Source organism: Marmota flaviventris, chromosome 16 (genome assembly GCF_047511675.1).
Source record: "Marmota flaviventris isolate mMarFla1 chromosome 16, mMarFla1.hap1, whole genome shotgun sequence".
NCBI lineage: Eukaryota > Metazoa > Chordata > Mammalia > Rodentia > Sciuridae > Marmota > Marmota flaviventris.
The window spans coordinates 23,574,329-23,592,114 of NC_092513.1; the positions used below are offsets into that span (position 1 = coordinate 23,574,329).

The window sequence follows — 17,786 nt, forward strand, 5'->3', positions numbered from 1 at the left end:
TTTAATACAGGCCATGGTCTTTTCTTTGAATATAGTTGGCATTTCTGCATTGTCTTTCTTGCATAAACTATATGCGTAATACTTTATCTGTGAGTTCTAGCTTTAGTTTCTTTAAATGTAGCAAGAATTTATACACCTGGGAAGGCACTTGTAAAGTCTCTTTCTACAGAATCATGTCAGTTCCAAAAATCATACCAAATGATTATATACTTCCAAAACTTTTACTCTTCACATACCTAATTAGACAACAATATTTTAGCAGCTTCCCGTTATGAAATCCTCCTAAAACATTCAACCTTGCATTCAGAGAAACAACTTCCTTTTCTTGTGTACTCATATTTTGTTAGTTTATATTTAATTAAATTTCAAGCTGCAAGGCTGGGGATGTAGCTCAGTGGTGGAGTGCTTGACCAGTATGCACAGGGCCCTGGGTTCCATCCCCAGCACTGCAAAAAAAAAAAAAAAAAAAAAAAAAAAAAAAAAACACAAACAAACAGACAAATAAAATTTCACAGTGACAGTAACAAGTACGTTGTTATTAACTAATTCTTGATAAACATGAAACTACTGTGGGGCCATAGCAGCAATGGTTGGTATAGTTCCCAGGCAGCCTGGAGAATCACAGTTAGCCCTCCGGGTTGGTTCAGTAAAGATCAGCTAAATCAGCTTCTCCTGCACTCTACCTATATAAAGTGTTTAACCTAGTGCCTTGCATGTGAAAGTGTCTAATAGCTGGTAACTTATTCCTATTGTTATTAATAAGCTCAGAGATTCAAGGATGGCTAGAAATCTGTTTCTTTTCTTCAAAATTTTATAGATGAGAAAAGATCCAAGTGTTTAAAATTTTGCCTTCAACATATACCTTTTGGCTTCAATAAGTAAAAGGATTATTGATCATAAACCTAATATTTTGATTCAGAAGGATTTAAGTTTGCAAAGGCATCTGGGAGTTGGTATAAAGCATAAAGCAGTCTTCTATGGTACTTCAAATCTATGTCTTTTCAGTAAGACCAGGTAGGACCATGGCATGGTGATGAAGACAAGCCCCAGGGCCTCCCGGGTGGTAAAAACCAGGGGTCTGGGCATAGTACACACAGGGAATGTCTCCCAGAGGAAGAAGGATTAGTTGAACAATGTACACAGGGATGAACAAAGTTTTGGTCACAGTAGGCTCTGCACCTGTGGCTGCCATGGAAACCCAACAGAAAAGCCTCTTTCTAATAGGAAGAACCACTGCTAAGGGGCAAGTGGGCTTCTAGAAAGAGTCAGAATGCCTAAGGAATCTTGGAATCTGTGTACTGTGTTCATTTTTGTGTGTGTTTAAACAATCCTCTCTCTGATCCTGTGTTGCAACAGATGGGAATGATCCTTTTGTTTTGGTTGGATTGGCTGTAAAGGATGCAACTGGTTGAAAGGCAAAGACACTGCAGGCAGTAGGGGTGTGTGTGGGTGATGAGTGTTCTTTTAAAAACTGCAAGTCTGAAAACACCAAGCTCCAGGCAAGGTCTTTGTGACTCTCATTTACCTTCTAGTTTTTTTTTTTTTTTTAAGAAAATTTAAGAATAACATTCTAGCAAAGTACAAATCATGGTTGCACATCTCCCTGTGTTTTTGTTGGTGGTGGTGCTGGGGATGGAACCCAGTGCCTCACGCCTGCTAAGCTTGTACGCCACCACTAAGCTGCACCCCCAGCCCCTGCTATGCTTTTAATTTTATTTTGACAGTCATCTTAGTCAATTTTCTGTTGCTAATTACACAGTACCATAGATTGGGTACATTATAAAGCAAAGAGGCTTATTTTGGCTCACAGCTCTGGTCCAAGGTTAAGGGATCACATCAAATGATGGCGTCCTTGCTGACAGAGTCCCGAGCTGATGTAGGACAACCCATAGTGAGACAAGGTGAACGGAAGAGACCAAGCCAAACTAAATGTCATAGCAGACCCATTCTGGAGATAACCTATTAATCCTTTAATTACATGAGTGGGTTAATCTCAGGAGGGCAGAGCCTTAATCACCCATTAAAGATCCCACCTCTTACTCTCTCATAATGAGGATTAAATTTCAACATGAGTTTTGGAAGGGACAAACTGTATTCCAACTATAGCAACAGTGAAATTCATTGCCTCACAAGAATGCTGTCCTATCAATCCTTGGTTCTTTGCAAAGACATCGATGTGCTTCTCTCTTACTCCTGCTCCTCCTGGGACTTCTGGGCTCTCTCATGATATGTGGCTTTATGGGGATGCCAATCCTGGGATTATTTTCCAGTTCAGAGGTTTTTATATACCAGCATATGTAACTTTGTGCAAACAGTGCAAAGCTCTGGCCCAATGCACACCAAGATTCTGTCCAGTAATTCTGGGGAAGTCTTGCAGTTTATAACATGTACCACGGAATTCTGACAGAGGAGATTCCCTCAACACTGCAAGAAATCGTTTTGATTTTTCACCAGAGATCAAGATGAGCTCTGGGAGACAACTGTGAGGTTAAATGAGAGCACAATTGTTTTGTGATAGGGAGGTGGGCAGGTGAGGAAGGTTTTGCCAGGACAGGTGTGAGCTGGAAATGGAGCCTGTGTGTGTCTCTCTGACCACATATCCTGAAACTTCCATGAAGCTCAGCTGTCCCTCCCTTTGCCCTGATTGAGAGCCTTCCACATTCTTGAACTCTAGACCTGACTATTAAGGCCAGACTGGCTGCTTGTTTTTTTAGGCCTGGGACCCCCCACCCCCACTCCGCTCCGGCCCCGGCTGGCTAGAACCCTTAACTGCTTTGCTAACTTGCAAGAAAAGTCAAGCATAAAAAATGAAGGAGCAGGTTGTTGTCCTTCCCAATGGGGAGGAGCTCCAGGCCTGGTTTCTTGTGCCGTGGAACACCGACACCAGCTGGTTTACAATGAGGCTGATGCCCTTCTCAGTGAGCAGGCCCCCAGCCTGCAGGACTTGGGCTTCTTTTAAACTGAACATACTCATTGTCAGGCATCTGATTCAGAGCATTCCTTTTGAGAGGTGGCAAGTTCTACTGGAACATAAGGTCAAAGAAAACCCCAGAAAGAAAAAAATCAAACATGTTTTTCTTTATTGTTGTGGGGTTTTCCTTTCTTTCTGCCTCAATATAAGTTTATAACCCTTTATTCTAGGGGGAAGTGACCCTGTGCTGCTTTGGTTTCTTTCTCTTAATTCAGTGGCTCTCAAGTGTGGTACCCAAGCTAGCTGCATCCTGGTATCAGTCTCACCCAGGAGTCTGCTAGAAATCATATATTTTAGCTGCCTGCTCCAGGTGCACAGTCAGAGACTCTGGGGATCTGGCCTGGGAATGCATGTTTAGCACATCTGCTAGGTGATTTCTTATGCATGCTCAAATGTGAGAACCACTGTTTAACAAAGGCCTACGGGAATGCCTTTAACTCTGACAAAGAGAATCTTAGTTCAGCCAGCTACCTGATGAAAAGAGAAGACCTTTCTGTCTGGAGTGGTGGTGGTGGTATAATTTTCTAGGTTTTTATCTGGGTTCCTATCACAATGGTTGCAGACAGGCCCATCGACCAGAGATGATGGATGGAGAAAGTGGGACTGGAGATTAGGGAGTGAATTTCCACCGCAGTGGCGATCTTTGTTAGGTTTCCTGGGTCTTCTGTTTAATGCAGATGCAAACACAATGTAATAAGTATTTCCTTCAATTTGATTTTACACAGATGGTAACATACTGTACACATTGATTTTCACTTTTCACTCAACAACCTGTTTTGGAGAGAATTTTGGCACATGTAGATCTGCCCAATATTCGTTTAAATGACTGCATACATAGTAGTCATCAAAGAGTTGTACAGGTGTAATATAGATGTAGTTTACTTAAATTATAATCATGGAAGGACACATTTTTGTTTGTTACAGTGCTATGTTGGCTGTCCTTTATGTGATGTGCTAATTCTGTAAGAATAAAGAATTGCTGAGCAAAAGAGTAGTCTATTTTAAAACAGTAAAGAGTATCAAGATCCCTTCCAAAAAAAAAGTACCTATTGACATTTTTGGGGTCAATCTTGACTTCAACTCTCAAGGATTCTGTGGGTGGAGCTCAGGAATCTGAATTTTATTTCTTGGGTGATTGTGAGACAAGAAGTCTGCAGGATGGAATGGGGAGCCAGGGGGTGGGCCCTGAGCCCCAAGCTTCTACTCCTCTTGGGCTGCCTGGAATTGCTCTTTCACTTTTTATGTGACTCTGTTTCCTCACCAAGGTAAAGGTTCCTAAGGACAGGCCTGGGGTTGTCACCTTTTCCTATCCTCCCTGGAAAAGCACTTTGCAGTGTTTGTCAATCATGAAGCTTTGGAGGGGTTTGTGGCTCATGTGATGATCTTGGCTTTTCTTCTTCTTTTAGTTCCATGGACCAAACACAGAGTATCCCGGACCAGCCTTCTTCTGTACCTCCTTCCCAGCCCAAGAGGAAAATGACATCAATGATAGCTTTCTTTTCCAAGGTCTGATCCCAAATATCATGTACATTTAAATGTTCCCTCCCAAAAGCCATTTTGAAGTTCTTTCTGGAAAAAAAAATTGGATATGAATTCTTTTAATATGGGTAGAATATTTATGGGAAGACAAGAAGATAAGTTGAGAGGGATTTAACTTGCTGCTAACCCAATAGTAAAAATATAGAATAAACCATGATTAATATTCAGAAATAACCATGAAGCTTGCATATTACTAAATCTCATCAATAGCACTATGGAAAGAGACCTGAATCCAAGCCCTCCCTCCAAACACACACACACACACACACACACACACACACACACACACACACACGGTGGGGGTGGAGGGAGCGCAGTGGCTTTTGTCATTGATTTTATCTGGATCTTTCATTGTCTGGATTCTGACTTTAATACTGTCTGTTCTGCATTCTAAAGAACAGCAGGGCCTTCCTGGCAACAGAGTTCAACTGCTCACTACAGGGGGCAGCCCATCTCTTGCCCTGCAGTCACTTAGAGTTAGGGCTTTGAAGTCATTTTCTGCATCAGACACAGTGTTCCCCAATTTGCGTTATTCATGCATTCCTGTTCCAATCTTAATTGCTCAGATACATGCATTCCAGAGTTGGGACAGCCTTCAAGTACCCTGAAATGTTTGTAGATGTGTAACAGATTTTTGTGGATGTGCTTTGCCAGTTGTGTCACATGCTATTACGAGCTTAAGGTGACTGCTGAGAATGGACCCTTGGAATGAGCCACGTGGAGGGATGGAGAGGGGGGAACATCAGCCCAATTGCTGAGTGTTCAGAACAGAATAGGAGAGGAAGCAGGGAAGCACGCACCATAGAGACATGTCATTGGAGGTGTTAAGTTACAAAGTGGAGCAGAAAGATGGGGAGGGGCTGGAGGGAGAGGGTTAGGGAACTCTTCAAAGTGAGTGAAATACCAATATGTACTTTGAAAGGGATGTGTATTCTCAGCCCACATCAACCCTTCTAAAGTCCCTTTCTTTTCAACTTGTCACCCTCCTCACAGCTATGAGCATCTCTCTCCATAATTCCCCCCAAAAAACACAGCTCAACACCAGCCTGCATTAGTTTACTTCCCCCTCCAAATTCCCCCCTTTAATTTCTTCATTATATAGATCAAACTAATGTATTTTCCAACAAAAATCAGACATTTATAGGGGCTGGGGTGCAGCTCAGTGGTACAATATATGCTTAGCATAGATGAAGCCCTGGGTTTGATCCCTGGTAAAACACACACACACACACACACACACACACACACACACCAACATCTTTAGTTGGATAAAGAAGAGCAAAACCAAGCAGGCAATGACAGGAGAATTTTCTTTAGAGGGAGGGAATGGGGCTGGGTTCAGAGCACGACTCCAAACACTCCCAATGAACACACTTTTGATCTACCTCTCAGGTCTCTTGGAAATTCAAGTTCCAGAAGCAGGAGTCTTCAAAGAATGTGTTTTTCATCTTGGCAGAAAGAGCTCGGGACCCCAATGCCAAAAAGCGCCACCTGGCAATGAGAGGCCTGGGCACCATGGCTTGTGAAGCCCCTGACCAGGTGAGGAAGGATGTGGAGCTGAGTCAATCTCCCCAAACCCTCCAGCCCTCATGGGTGGCGCCCAGGCTTGGGTGGGGTACCCCCTGGACTAGTACCATTTCCCTCTAACAAACCACCAGACTTAGCAGCATAAAGCAACATGTGATAGTTATTCATAGTGTCTGTGGACCAGGGGTCTGGGGACAGCTCACCTGGGTCCTCCATTCAGGGTCTTGCAAGGCCGGGACCCCACAGGCTGGACTGTGTCCTTCTGAAGCTCAGGGTCCTCTTCCAAGCTTATGTGGTTTTGGCACAATTTGGCTTTTCCAATTCTAGGACTGAGATTTCTGTCCTCTGGCTGGCTGTCCTCTGGGGGCCAGTCCCAGTGCCCTGAGGCCACCTTCTCACAGGTGGCAGCTTTATTCTTCAAGGCCAGCAGGAGGGTATCACTCACTCCTGTCTGCTACAGTGGAGTGTCGCATAATGTAAAGTAGCCATGTGCGTGTCATCCTGTTACCTTTGTCACATTCTGTTAACATTGACAAGTCACAGTTCCCTTCCACACCTGGGAAGAGCAGATTGTTCAAGGGCATGGCTCATTCAGGGTCATTTCAGCATCTCCAACCGCGGGCAGTAGTTGCAGGCAGGACCGTTATATGCCAACATCATCCTCCTTGGGAATTCCAGTGATTTCCTCGTGATTTTTTTTTTTTTAAGTAAAAGCTCCCTTCACTCCTATTTCTTTGGTATGTGTCAACTTCAGTGGCAATTTCAAGTCCTCCTCTTCATAAAGGTACATAACCCTCCTCAGACCTCTAAGTCACCCTGGTCCACCACCCTCCTGAAGTATCCTACTCGTCTCACCTACCCAGACGCCACCTGCAGCTTTCTCTTTCTGTCCTTCCAAGACTGAGTTGGGCTCCTGGGTTGGGCTAATAGAAGCCCTGGCATTTTGATGAGAGTTGCAGCAAACTCTGAAGAAAACCGGAGTCTCTCATTCCAAGTCTTAGGTTACTGGAAGATTAGAAGTGGAGTTGTTTTGGGATTTACAGAGAGCAATTTCCGTGCTTAGTAATGTTTTCAAACCTCGATAACAGGTGAGAAAACACAAGAAAATTATGCTAGATCTGCTGGTGCATGGATTGTATGACCCTGTGAGTTCTGAAGTCATCCACGAGAGTATGAAGACACTGACCATCATCCTGGGCAAGATTCAGGGCAAAGGTTTGGGCTCCTTCTTCGTAGACATCACGCTTCAGATCAGGACTTTATTGGATGATGTAAGTGACACAACTCATAAAAATTTGGGGGTATTAAAATCAAAGTGAGATTAGCAGTGACAGCCCTGGGTAGTTTGTTGCTCAGATACTAGTCACTTTTCATTGCTGTGAACAAAATACCTGACATAAACAACTTAAAGGAGGAAAAATTCATTGTGGCTCACACTTTTAGAAGTTCCAGTCCATGGTTGGCTGGCTCCATTGCTTTGGACCTGAGGTAGGGTGAACCATCATGGTGGAAGGACATGGTGAAGGAAAAGTGCTCACCCATGGCAGCTGGGATGCATGGGAAGGAGAGAGAAAGAGAGCAAGAAAAGGACTGGGGACAAGATACATCCTTCCAGGTCATGCTTCTAGTGGCCTGCTTCTTCCAATTAGACCCCACTTCTTTCAGTTTCCACCACTTTCCAGTAATGCCATCCAGCTATGAATCCCTTCATGGATTAATCCATTGATGAGATCAGGGCTCCAAAGTCCCATCTCTAAACACTGCTACTTTGGGGGCCAAGCCTTCAACACATGAGCCTTTAGGGATGCTTCAGATCCAAACCATAACATTTTTAATGAATCTTGTTCAGAGACTAGTACGGTACTGTGTGTGGATTAAGAAAGCCATAAAAGATGTGTAGAATTCCATCACTTCTCCTTAAGGAGTTTTCATCTTAATAGAGGAGTGAATATTGTATGCTGATGACAGTGAGCAGTGTGTAGTCAGCACTCCCTCATACATGTAAGAATGACAATAGTCACACCTAGTGAGCCCTTCCCGTGTGCCACATACAGTGCAAGGCCATTTACATGGAGCATCTTCTATAACCTTTGCAGTCATCCTGTGAGGGAGGCACTGTAACTATCCTCACTTTATGGATGAGGAAGCCAAGGCACAGAAAGGTTGGAACCTGCCCAAGGTTTGCAGAGCAAGCTCTCTGGCTGCAGCGCCTGCACTGACTGGTAACTACCAGATGAAAAGACGGCCAAGCAAGAATTGTGCTGGGACAGCATTTAGTCTGAACCATGGGAAAGAAGTCCAAGAGTTTTCCAGCTAGTGAGTCAGCCTGCTGCAGTTATTCTCACCTCTCTGAAAGGCAAGACCTGTTGAATGGGGAACAGGCCTTTTATTTGCTCCCAGAGCCACTAGCATCAGTTTGTCACACCCTAGTTCCCCAGGAAGCCACACAGAGCAAGCAGGGGTGCCAGCCCCACATGAGAGCAAGAGAGACCGTGAGATTATGAAGCTTGCAGCTTATATAGAAGCTGCTGGCGTAGTTGTCCCACCTTCTTTCAGAGAGAGACAGATTTTTGCTCTTGAATATACACCAGACCTCCCTGAGGAAGGGAGAGGAGGGTCTTTACCTCACCACCCTGCAATGCCAGCAAATGTGGCATTAAATCTCTCTAGAGGAGTCATCTGAACTTCAGGCTTACTTTCCTTCCCTCCCTCCCTCCCTCCCTCCCTCTCTTCCTCCCTTCCTTCCTTTCTTCTTTTTTTTTTTTAGATGGACACAATACCTTTTTTATTTATTTATCTTTTTTTATATGGTGCTGAGGATCAAACTCAGGGCCTCACACGTGCTAGGCAAGCACTCTACCACTGAGTCACAACCACAACCCAAGGCTTATTTTGGATTGAGCAGCTTTTTAAAACCCACCTTGCCCGTGATTTTTGGTGAGAAATCCTTGGCAATGTATCCTGAGGAAATTCTCTTGCTGAGTTCCTTGCTGACAGTTTATATCTCTGTCACAGTTGGCGTTCTTTGCTGCCTGCTTTATGTTAGTGCCTGTGCCCCCATTGGATGATTGGCAGACTGCTGGGCGACATGCACCTGTCTTATGCTTTCCTGTCTATCTCAGCAATAGGGGAGGGCTTTGGATGGGGTGCATTCACCCACCGATAGGGCTGTGAACAAAATAGCAACCTTGAGGTAATTCTGTATATGTCACATATGCTGAATATATATTTTTAAAATTTATTTATTTATTTATTTTTGGTACTGGGGATTGAGCCCAGGGTTGCTTAACCACTGAACTACATCCCCAGCCCTTTTATAATATTTTATTTAGTGTTAGGGTCTCTCTAAGTTGCTTAAGGCTCTCTAAGTTTCTGAGGCTGGCTTACAACTTGTGATCCTCCTGCCTCAGCCTTCTGAGCCACAGGTGTATACCACTGTACCCAGCACTAAATGTATATTTTTAAATACATAATTTATATTTATTGTAATATAGAAATGTACATATATGTTAAAATATATGAAGAATATATAAGTATATTTGTATATTAAAACATATAAAATATATATTTAAATACTTCACAAAACAATCAGTGGTCGTCTTGCTGAGTCTTTGTGACCCCAGTTCTGGTGAGTGAGCCAGGGCAGGAGAGAATTCTCCTCAGTCCCTGCCCTCCCAGTGCTTAAGACAAAGGTGGCCAAGCACATGAGGGAGTTATCCACCCATCAAATGACTTAGACCAATTATTCTAGAATTCTGATATTTTTCTCCTTGCTTCCTGGAGTGGCCCACACTGGCCTTGTTGTTTCTGGTTTATTTGGAGCTGAACAGAACCATGAAGCACTGATATAAAAATCTGTGCACTAAAGTTGAATGATTGGCATCCTATGCTGGTTCTGTTACCTGACAGTGTGACTCTGGGAAAGTCACTGAAATGCCCTGGGCCCTGGACTTCTCATCTGGAAAGAGAGACACATGGGGCAAACAGCTCACAAAGGAGATAAAGGGAGGGCTGAGTCCACTCACCTGTGCTCAGGGAGGAGCCAACTCATCAGAGTAAAAGAAGAGAGTGGTGGTTGTGGTGCGGGAAACAGAATCCTTATTTCCACTACAGGTAGAAGGAACTCAGACCAAAAGTAGAGAGAGGTGACCTACGTGGGTGCAGTGGCACATGCCTATAATCTCAGCCCATTTAGGAGGCTGAGGCAGGAGAATCTCAAGTTCAAAGCTAGCCTTGGCAATTTAGCGAGGCTGTAAGCAACTTAATGAGAACTTATCTCAAAAAACAAAAAGTTAAAAGGGCTGGGGATGTGGCTCAGTGGTTAAGCACCCCTGAGTTCAATTCTCAGTACCAAAAAAAAAGGAGAGAGAAAGACTGAGAGCTGACCTGCTAGAAGTAACAGGAGACTGATCAAGCAAATCATGATACAATAAAGCAAAAGAAAAGAGAGAAAAGAGAAAAAGTATGAAAATTCCTTTATGTGTTTAGGTGGAAAGAGCTCCTACAAAGATTGGTAGTAAAACCAAGGTGCATGACACCAGTTGGTGTCTGTCCGTTTATGTAAAAGAGAGGGGAAGAGCTCTGTGTCTGGAGGCCCACCCCGTGATGTCCATGCAAGAACGATGGCTGTGGTGGGAGCCATGTGCTCTGACACTTTTGTCTCTTGATGGTGACCTGCCTCTGTTGTTTTGTTGATGGGAACCCGCAGGAGAACGACAGCATGAGATACTTGGCCTTTGTCTTGCTCGGGCAACTGGCGGCCTTTGCTGGGTGGAAATGGAAGAAGTTTTTCGCCCGTCAGGTTAAGCAGACACGAGATTCCCTCCTGATCCATTTACAGGACAGAAACCCACAGGTTGCCACGGTAAGACCACGATTCTCCATGTTCTTGTCAATGCCCTTATGAAACTAGCAGCGTGTCCCCAGGAATCCTGAAGAACTTGCCTCCCCAACATGTCATCCTTTCCAGAACAAAGATGTTGTTTTCCTGCCCCACCTGCCCATGTTAGTGCCTGTCAAGGCCAGATGAGCCCAGGTTCAGGGTGGGTGGGCAGAGGGTGCAGGTTTAGGTTCATGTAATGAGGATATCTATTCACATATCTATTCACACAATTAGTGATTGTCACTGCACCTGTTAAAGATTCCCTGTAGAACTGTTTTGCTCTTGGAGAAAATGTGCCCTAACAAGGTTGGATCAACCTCAGGCCTGGGTGAATGTTTCAAAACTGGGAGCAAAGAGTTTTGAAACCATTTGTGTTGGGTGGGGGGAGAGATTGAATTCAGCATTCAGGGTTCCCATGACAAGTGCTGTGTAAACTCCCAAGCAATGCCGTCCCCTCCCCACCAGCCCCCTGATTATAGGCATGGCATTTCACAAGCATACTTCCTGTAAGTTCAAGTCTGTAAACTACCTGTAAAGTCACTTTCACATTGTAGTGTAGTGGCCCTGACCATAGATTGGGTCCACTTCTTTGGGATACCCTTCCCTGCTTGGGATTCTAGAATTCTGATGTTTTTGCCAATAGGATGGTCATATTTTTCCCCCTCAGGCTTGCAAAACAACTTTTCGAGCCTGTTCTCCGTATCTGAAACTGAGAAACGAAAACAGCTTCCGGACAGAAGAAGATCAAAGGAATCCCAAACTCTCCAGGCAGCTGGTGAGCGAGCCAGGGCAGGAGAAAATTCTCCTCAGTCCCTGCTCTCCCAGTGTTTAAGACAAAGGTGGCCAAGCACATGAGGGAGTTATCCACCCATAAAATGTCTCAGACCAATTATTCAATTGTGATTGACCCATGATGCTGTGTATGTAAGTGGTGAACTCCTGGGAGTTAGGCACACGGTGTCAGGGCAGTTCCAATTCAGGTCATTAGCTAAGTGCAGGCGATGCTGCCTACTCTCCTGTTGCCTATCCCAGTGCCCTGAATCTGCAGCTGTCCACTAGTTATATCTAGGAGGTTTACTGAGTTCCTCCCTCACATGTACCTTTGCTAATTTCTTTCAGAGTCACTATCATCCAGAGCTCCTGCAGTTCTTCTACGCAAATAAAATTCTGTAAGCGGGAGAGGCAGGAGAATGGTCCCACATGAGTGTCCTGCGGGGGCCCTTGTGTTCCCTCTGTTTTGTCTCATTGGATGCCTCTTCTGCTAGAAAAGAGGATGTCAGGAGAACAGATGGGGGCAAAAGTAATACCGTGGAATTGCATAATTATACCCAAATTAAAAATTCTAAATTGCTTTCACATATCTCATTTTCTCCCAAACAAATTTAATGAGAAAATATTTTCCTAAAAACACATAAAGTATATGCAGTTTCGTTTAGTGCTTATTTCTCAGCTATTTCCTTCTTAAGTTCGTTGCTGCCAAATATCTTGTATCTCTTATGAAACTTCTGAGCTTAGCGGAAAAATGGTTACCTTAAAAGTTTTTAAAAAATATTGATATTTCACTATTTGCTATTGATGCCTTTTCTTGTCAAGACTTATTTAAAATTGGCCAAGATACCAAGAAAATAGCTTGCAGGGGTATCTTTAGTTTTTCACGGTCTTTTCATGGCATGGCCTTTAAGATATCTTTAAAAAGAACTAGTGAAGAGAAAAAAAATCTATGAAGTATATGTTGAAAATCCTTAGGCTGATAACTTATGGAATAAAACAGTAACATTTATTGGGAGTGTTTACAATTCATCCGACACTAAGAACTTTTTTCAATTATTATTTAATATTTATAAAACCCCTATGAGATAGGTACTATTATTGTTTTCAGCTTATAATGAGAAAACTAAGGCATGGGAAAAGTAAGTAAACTTGCCCAAGACAAACGGTGGAGTCAGAATTCAAATTCATATAGTCTGATTTCTGGAGCTGTGTGCAGTTACTCTTCAGGGAAACTTTGATGGTGAAAGGCAGAACAAACAAGAAAAATCTCAGCATACTCCTGTAATCCAAGCAGCTTGAGAGGCTGAGGCAGAAGGATCATGAGTTCAAAGCCAGCCTCAGCAACTCAGCAAGGTCCTAAGCAACTTAGTGAAACCCCATCTCTAAATAAAATAGAAAAAGGGCTGTGGATGTAGCTCAGTGGTTAAGTGCCCCGGGGTTCAATCCTTAGTACCAAAAATAAAACAATGGATTCAAACTAAAAAGCTTCTTCTCAGCAAAAGAAATGATCAATGAAGTGAACAGAGAGCCTACATTTTGGGAGCAAATTTTTGTCACATGCATGTCAGATAGAGCACTAATCTCCAGAATATATAAAGAACTCAAAAACCTTAACTCCAAAAAATAAAACAATACAATCAATAAATGGGCTAAGGAGCTGAACGGACACTTCTCAGAAGAAGATATACAATCGATCAACAAATATATGAAAAAAATGGTCAACATTTCTAGTAATTAGAGAAATATAAATAAAGATTACTCTAAGATTTCATCTCACTCCAGTCAGAATGGCAGTTATTAAGAATACAAACAACAATAAATGTTGGCGAAGGTGTGGGGGGAAAAGGCACGCTCATACATTGCTGGTGGGACTGCAAATTGGTGCAGCCAATCTGAAAAGCAGTATGGAGATTCCTTAGAAAACTGGGAATGGAACCACTATTTGACCCAGCTATCCCACTCCTTGGTCTATACCCAAAGGACTTAAAATCAGCATACTACAGTGACACAGCCACATCAATGTTCATAGCAGCACAATTCACAATAGCCAAACTGTGGAACCAACCTAGATGCCCTTCAATAGATGAATGGATAATGAAACTGTGGCATATATACATAATGGAATATTACTCAGCAATAAAAGAGAATAAAATTATGGCATTTGCAGGTAAGTGGATGGAGTTAGAGAATATTATGCTAAGCAAAGTAAGCCAATCCCAAAAAACCAAAGGCTGGAGTGTTCTCTCTGATAAGTGGATGCTGATCCATAATGGGGCAGGGGGCAAGGGATGAGTGGACAAACTTTGGATGAGGTAAAGGAGAGGGGGGAAAGGACATGGGGGTAGGAAAGATGGTGGAATGAGATGAACATCATTACCCTAGGTACATGTATAATTGTATGAATGGTGTGACCTTACAACCAGAGAAGTCAAACATTGTGCTCCATTTGTGTACAATGAATTGAAGAGCATTCTGCTGTCAAGTATAACTGAATAGAACAAATTAATAAATTAAAACAAAACAAAACAAAACAAACAGACAAAAATAAAATAAAAACCCTCATCTCAGCTCCTCTATTAAATACAGTTAACTGCTGTGATACCTGATTTACATTTTTAATCATTTAAATGAGCTAAGTGCTCATCACTAATCACTTCTTGACTGAAATGCCAATGGTTTGGTGACCAATCCTAGTTATCTGAGAGATCACATCACTCTTATAAAAAGTTTCAGTTGGGTTTGGTGGTGCAAACCTGTAGTCCCAGCAATTTGGGAGGCTGAGGCAAGAAGATCATTTGAACAACTGAGTTCAGGACCAGCCTGGGCAACATGATTTTTTTTTTTCATTTTCTTTTTCTTTTTTTTTAATTTGGGCAACATAATTTCAGAGGGGAAAAATGCTTAGTTTCTTTGCTTTCCACCAACTCGACTGGTTCCCAAGCTTCCCCTATGGTAATTCTGATACCACCACTGAACGCAGTACTGGTCATTCCCGGAACACTGTGTTCAGTTTTGGAAATTGAAAGATCACCAAGAGGGAAATCATGAGAAGGTCATAAAAACTACAGAAGGATCTAAAGTGGCACTCTGAGAACCAGGAACTCAGTTTCTGGCCCTTTCTCCCAGGTCCCGGGCTCTGAGAGTTGAGGGTGCACTGAAGCATTCTGGGAGACAGGATGTGGAGATAGCAGACAGGGCAGCAAGTGCCAACTATCAGTGGAGCTTCTTTCTTCCTGTTTTGAAACTGGAGTGACAGCAGGACCTTAGGAGGAGTGAGGCTCCGGAGCAGGTGGGAAGGGCCTAAGCTGTGATCCCTCTCCTTCCCCAGATGTTGGCATATTTAAACTACCTTGCCACGTTGGTTTAAAAATCTGATGTGGTTCTCTGAAGCGATCAGTAAGTGGCATGAGACACATCTGAATTTGCTGGCACTCAAAAAGGTGGGGGTGGGGGGAGGTGGATGGACTTACCTATTCTCAAGTTGAAAAATCTATGCAGTTAGTGTCCTTTAGTTGATTTAATTTGCTGTTGGATGATTTGACTTCAAGATTCCATGGCAGCCATTTTTTCCCTTGCAGTGAACCAAATCTCCTAATATTCATGCCCCTGTGCAGTCCTCTCCCCTGAACTCAGGTCAGTCCTGTGACTGCTTTACCCCTTAGAATGTGAAGAAAGGGCCACCATGCTGGGCTGCTTCCTCTTGCGCTCTGGGGGAAGCCAACCACCACATAAGAAGCCAAATCACCAGGAACAAAGGAGAATGTCTGAGATCCCTGTGTGAAGGAGGAACCCAGCCCACAACAAACTCTGAGGCCCAGAGCCTTGGAGCAGGTGGGCTGGTCCAGCCAGGCCCTGTCATTCAAACTGCTCCAGCTGACATGGCCTGAGAAAGAGCTGCTGTTCCCATCACACACACCGCCAAGTGCAGAATTAATAATAAGTAATAATTACTGTTTTAAGTCATTTAACCTTTGGGATAGTTTGTCACCCAGCAATAAGTAACCCCAAAATTCCCCCTCATGAATTTTGTCATTGTAGCTGGTTTTATTTTGCTCTTAATAAATCCTCTTTGAATTTAAATTCCATCTAGAAAGCTATGTGATTATGCAAGGGGCATGCAAGGGACTATGCTTTGTTTTTCTTTTGCATCTCGCCGTATCTGTCACAGACCCAACCACGGAGCAGATTTGATCAAGAAACATTCGCTGACTGATTAATGGTTCCAAATCATAGAGGGAATAAAGTCAGTGTCTACTCTGCTATTCTGCTCTTTCAACTGTGGGTTCACACTCTTTCTTTTCAGCTATTTCAAATGCAACCCCCACCCTGGACCCTGCACTCGCATGCACACACGATTTCACAAGTAAGTAAGATAGGTCCAACACCAGATCCCCTCAGTCAGGAAAGAGCTCGAAACTCTGAATTCCCAGGAGATTCTAGCAGTCTCGTGTCACTTAAACTGTCTTATTCTCATCTGAGGATTTTCCACCGAAATGTCCTTTTTTCCCTCATAGATAGAAGCTGTCTTGTATCTCTCTTGTGATCGCAAAGGTACACAGTAGGTGCTCAGTAAATGAATGCTGACCAGGGAGGCAAAAGTCAAAAAGTTAACTAGAGCTATTACTGCTTCTTGGGAGGACCCCATTCTGACAAGTAAGGGTTGTTATTTCACTAGCTTCTTGTAATTGATCCACAGATTACCTTTATGCTTATTTAACATTTCCCTTCATCATAAGAAGCCTATTAATTAAATGTAAATCTAAGGGAAATGCTTCGGCATTTCTTACTTTTTAACATTAGACATGGGACAGTTGAATAAAAGAAAAAGGGATGTTCCTGTGTTACTGTGCTAAGTGCTCAGGGTAGAGCTATACATAAAATTCTTTCAGGGGAAGAGATGAGCCTTGTGAGATGAGCCTTTCTTTCTCCCCCCACCTTTTTTCCCCCTGTACTGGGGATTGAACCCAGGAATGTTCTACCACTGATCTACATCCCAGCTCTTTTTAATTTTTTTTTTATTTTGAGATAGGATATTCCTAAGTTGTTGGGGCTGGCCTCAAACCTGTGATCCTCCTGCTTCAGCCTCCCAAGCTGCTGGGATTACAGATATGGCAAGAGATGAGTCTTTCTTAAAAGAAGGGGCAAGACCAGAGGAAGTCTGAGAATCTAATGGGTGTGACTATCTCTGATAATTAGTGTAAACAGAAAGCTTTATTCTAGTCCATAAGGCAATTAATTGAAGAAAGACTTCACTCATTGTAAAAAAAATACTGTTTAGTAGGAAACGAGCTGTGTAGGATAGTGAGCAATAAGTGATGTAAATAAGTCAGATACACATTGTGCTTTCCTGAATTTTCCAAGTTTTCTATATGAGCATGTGTTACTTTTATAATCATAAAACATATGTAAAATGCCTTTTAAAAAAGAAAAAATTAAATGTCCCTCAGGGTGAATGACATGCTTTGGAAGGCCTGGGATGGTCATTTTTGTTCATTCTCAAGAGCCTTTGCCCTTATGTGCCAATTTGTTGTAACCTGTCATGATAATGACCTGTCGATGCCATAACTTGTTGATGACATAATGGCTTATGGCTGGTTATCACTTTGTGTTACTGAATTTACATTATTTGAGTCTGATCATTGTACAATTAGTCTTTTGTTTCTGTATTTATGTGTTTAATGTTCTTAGAAAAACCTTGGGTTCTAGATAAACCTGACATAGCCCCATTTACCAAGGAGAGATGATTTGATAGGCAAATGCCTCTATTATTTACTACATTAAGTACAGACTCCCAAGTCAGAGGTTTAAGATTCTTCACAGTAGACACCAACTTATAATTTCCCAAGGATCTTCCTCAATTCCTACTGCTTGGATGGAACACTTGGCTCTCCCATTCCTTGTTTCTATCCATTATTCCCTGGACTGATTCCACATATCCCTTCTTCAGTGGTAGAACAGAGAAACTGGGAGGATGGGGCTGGGCTCTGCCTCTTACCCATGAGACTGACTGTGGCAGGTCAGTGCACCAAGCCTCAGTTTGCTGATGTGTGAAATGGAGATAATAATCCAGCTCATAGAGTTGCTGGGCCACAAAGA

The 17,786-nt window shown here is 42.9% G+C and overlaps 1 protein-coding gene across 2 annotated transcripts; it reads left to right on the forward strand.

The window, feature by feature from the left end:
* The first annotated feature begins 4,381 nt into the window (after positions 1–4,381).
* Positions 4,382–12,119, forward strand: Mro (maestro). 2 transcript variants are annotated; one of them, XM_027949100.2, is made up of 6 exons: positions 4,382–4,477; positions 5,903–6,049; positions 7,126–7,308; positions 10,746–10,901; positions 11,587–11,694; positions 12,039–12,119. In XM_027949100.2, the coding sequence occupies exons 1-6, from the start codon at positions 4,382–4,384 to the stop codon at positions 12,090–12,092; spliced, it is 744 nt and encodes a 247-aa protein (XP_027804901.1). In that variant the 3' UTR covers positions 12,093–12,119. The 2 variants fall into 2 exon arrangements, with proteins under 2 accessions (XP_027804901.1, XP_027804902.1); XM_027949101.2 differs by lacking the exon at positions 10,746–10,901.
* The last annotated feature ends 5,667 nt before the right edge of the window (positions 12,120–17,786 follow it).

Excerpts from the sequence above, each read along its gene's own strand:
- Mro (XM_027949100.2), top strand. The coding sequence starts at position 4,382 with ATGGACCAAACACAGAGTATCCCGGACCAGCCTTCTTCTGTACCTCCT. Across the intron at positions 4,478-5,902 it reads TGATAGCTTTCTTTTCCAAG|GTCTCTTGGAAATTCAAGTT; the intron begins GTCTGATCCCAA and ends TCTACCTCTCAG. Across the intron at positions 7,309-10,745 it reads TCAGGACTTTATTGGATGAT|GAGAACGACAGCATGAGATA; the intron begins GTAAGTGACACA and ends GGGAACCCGCAG.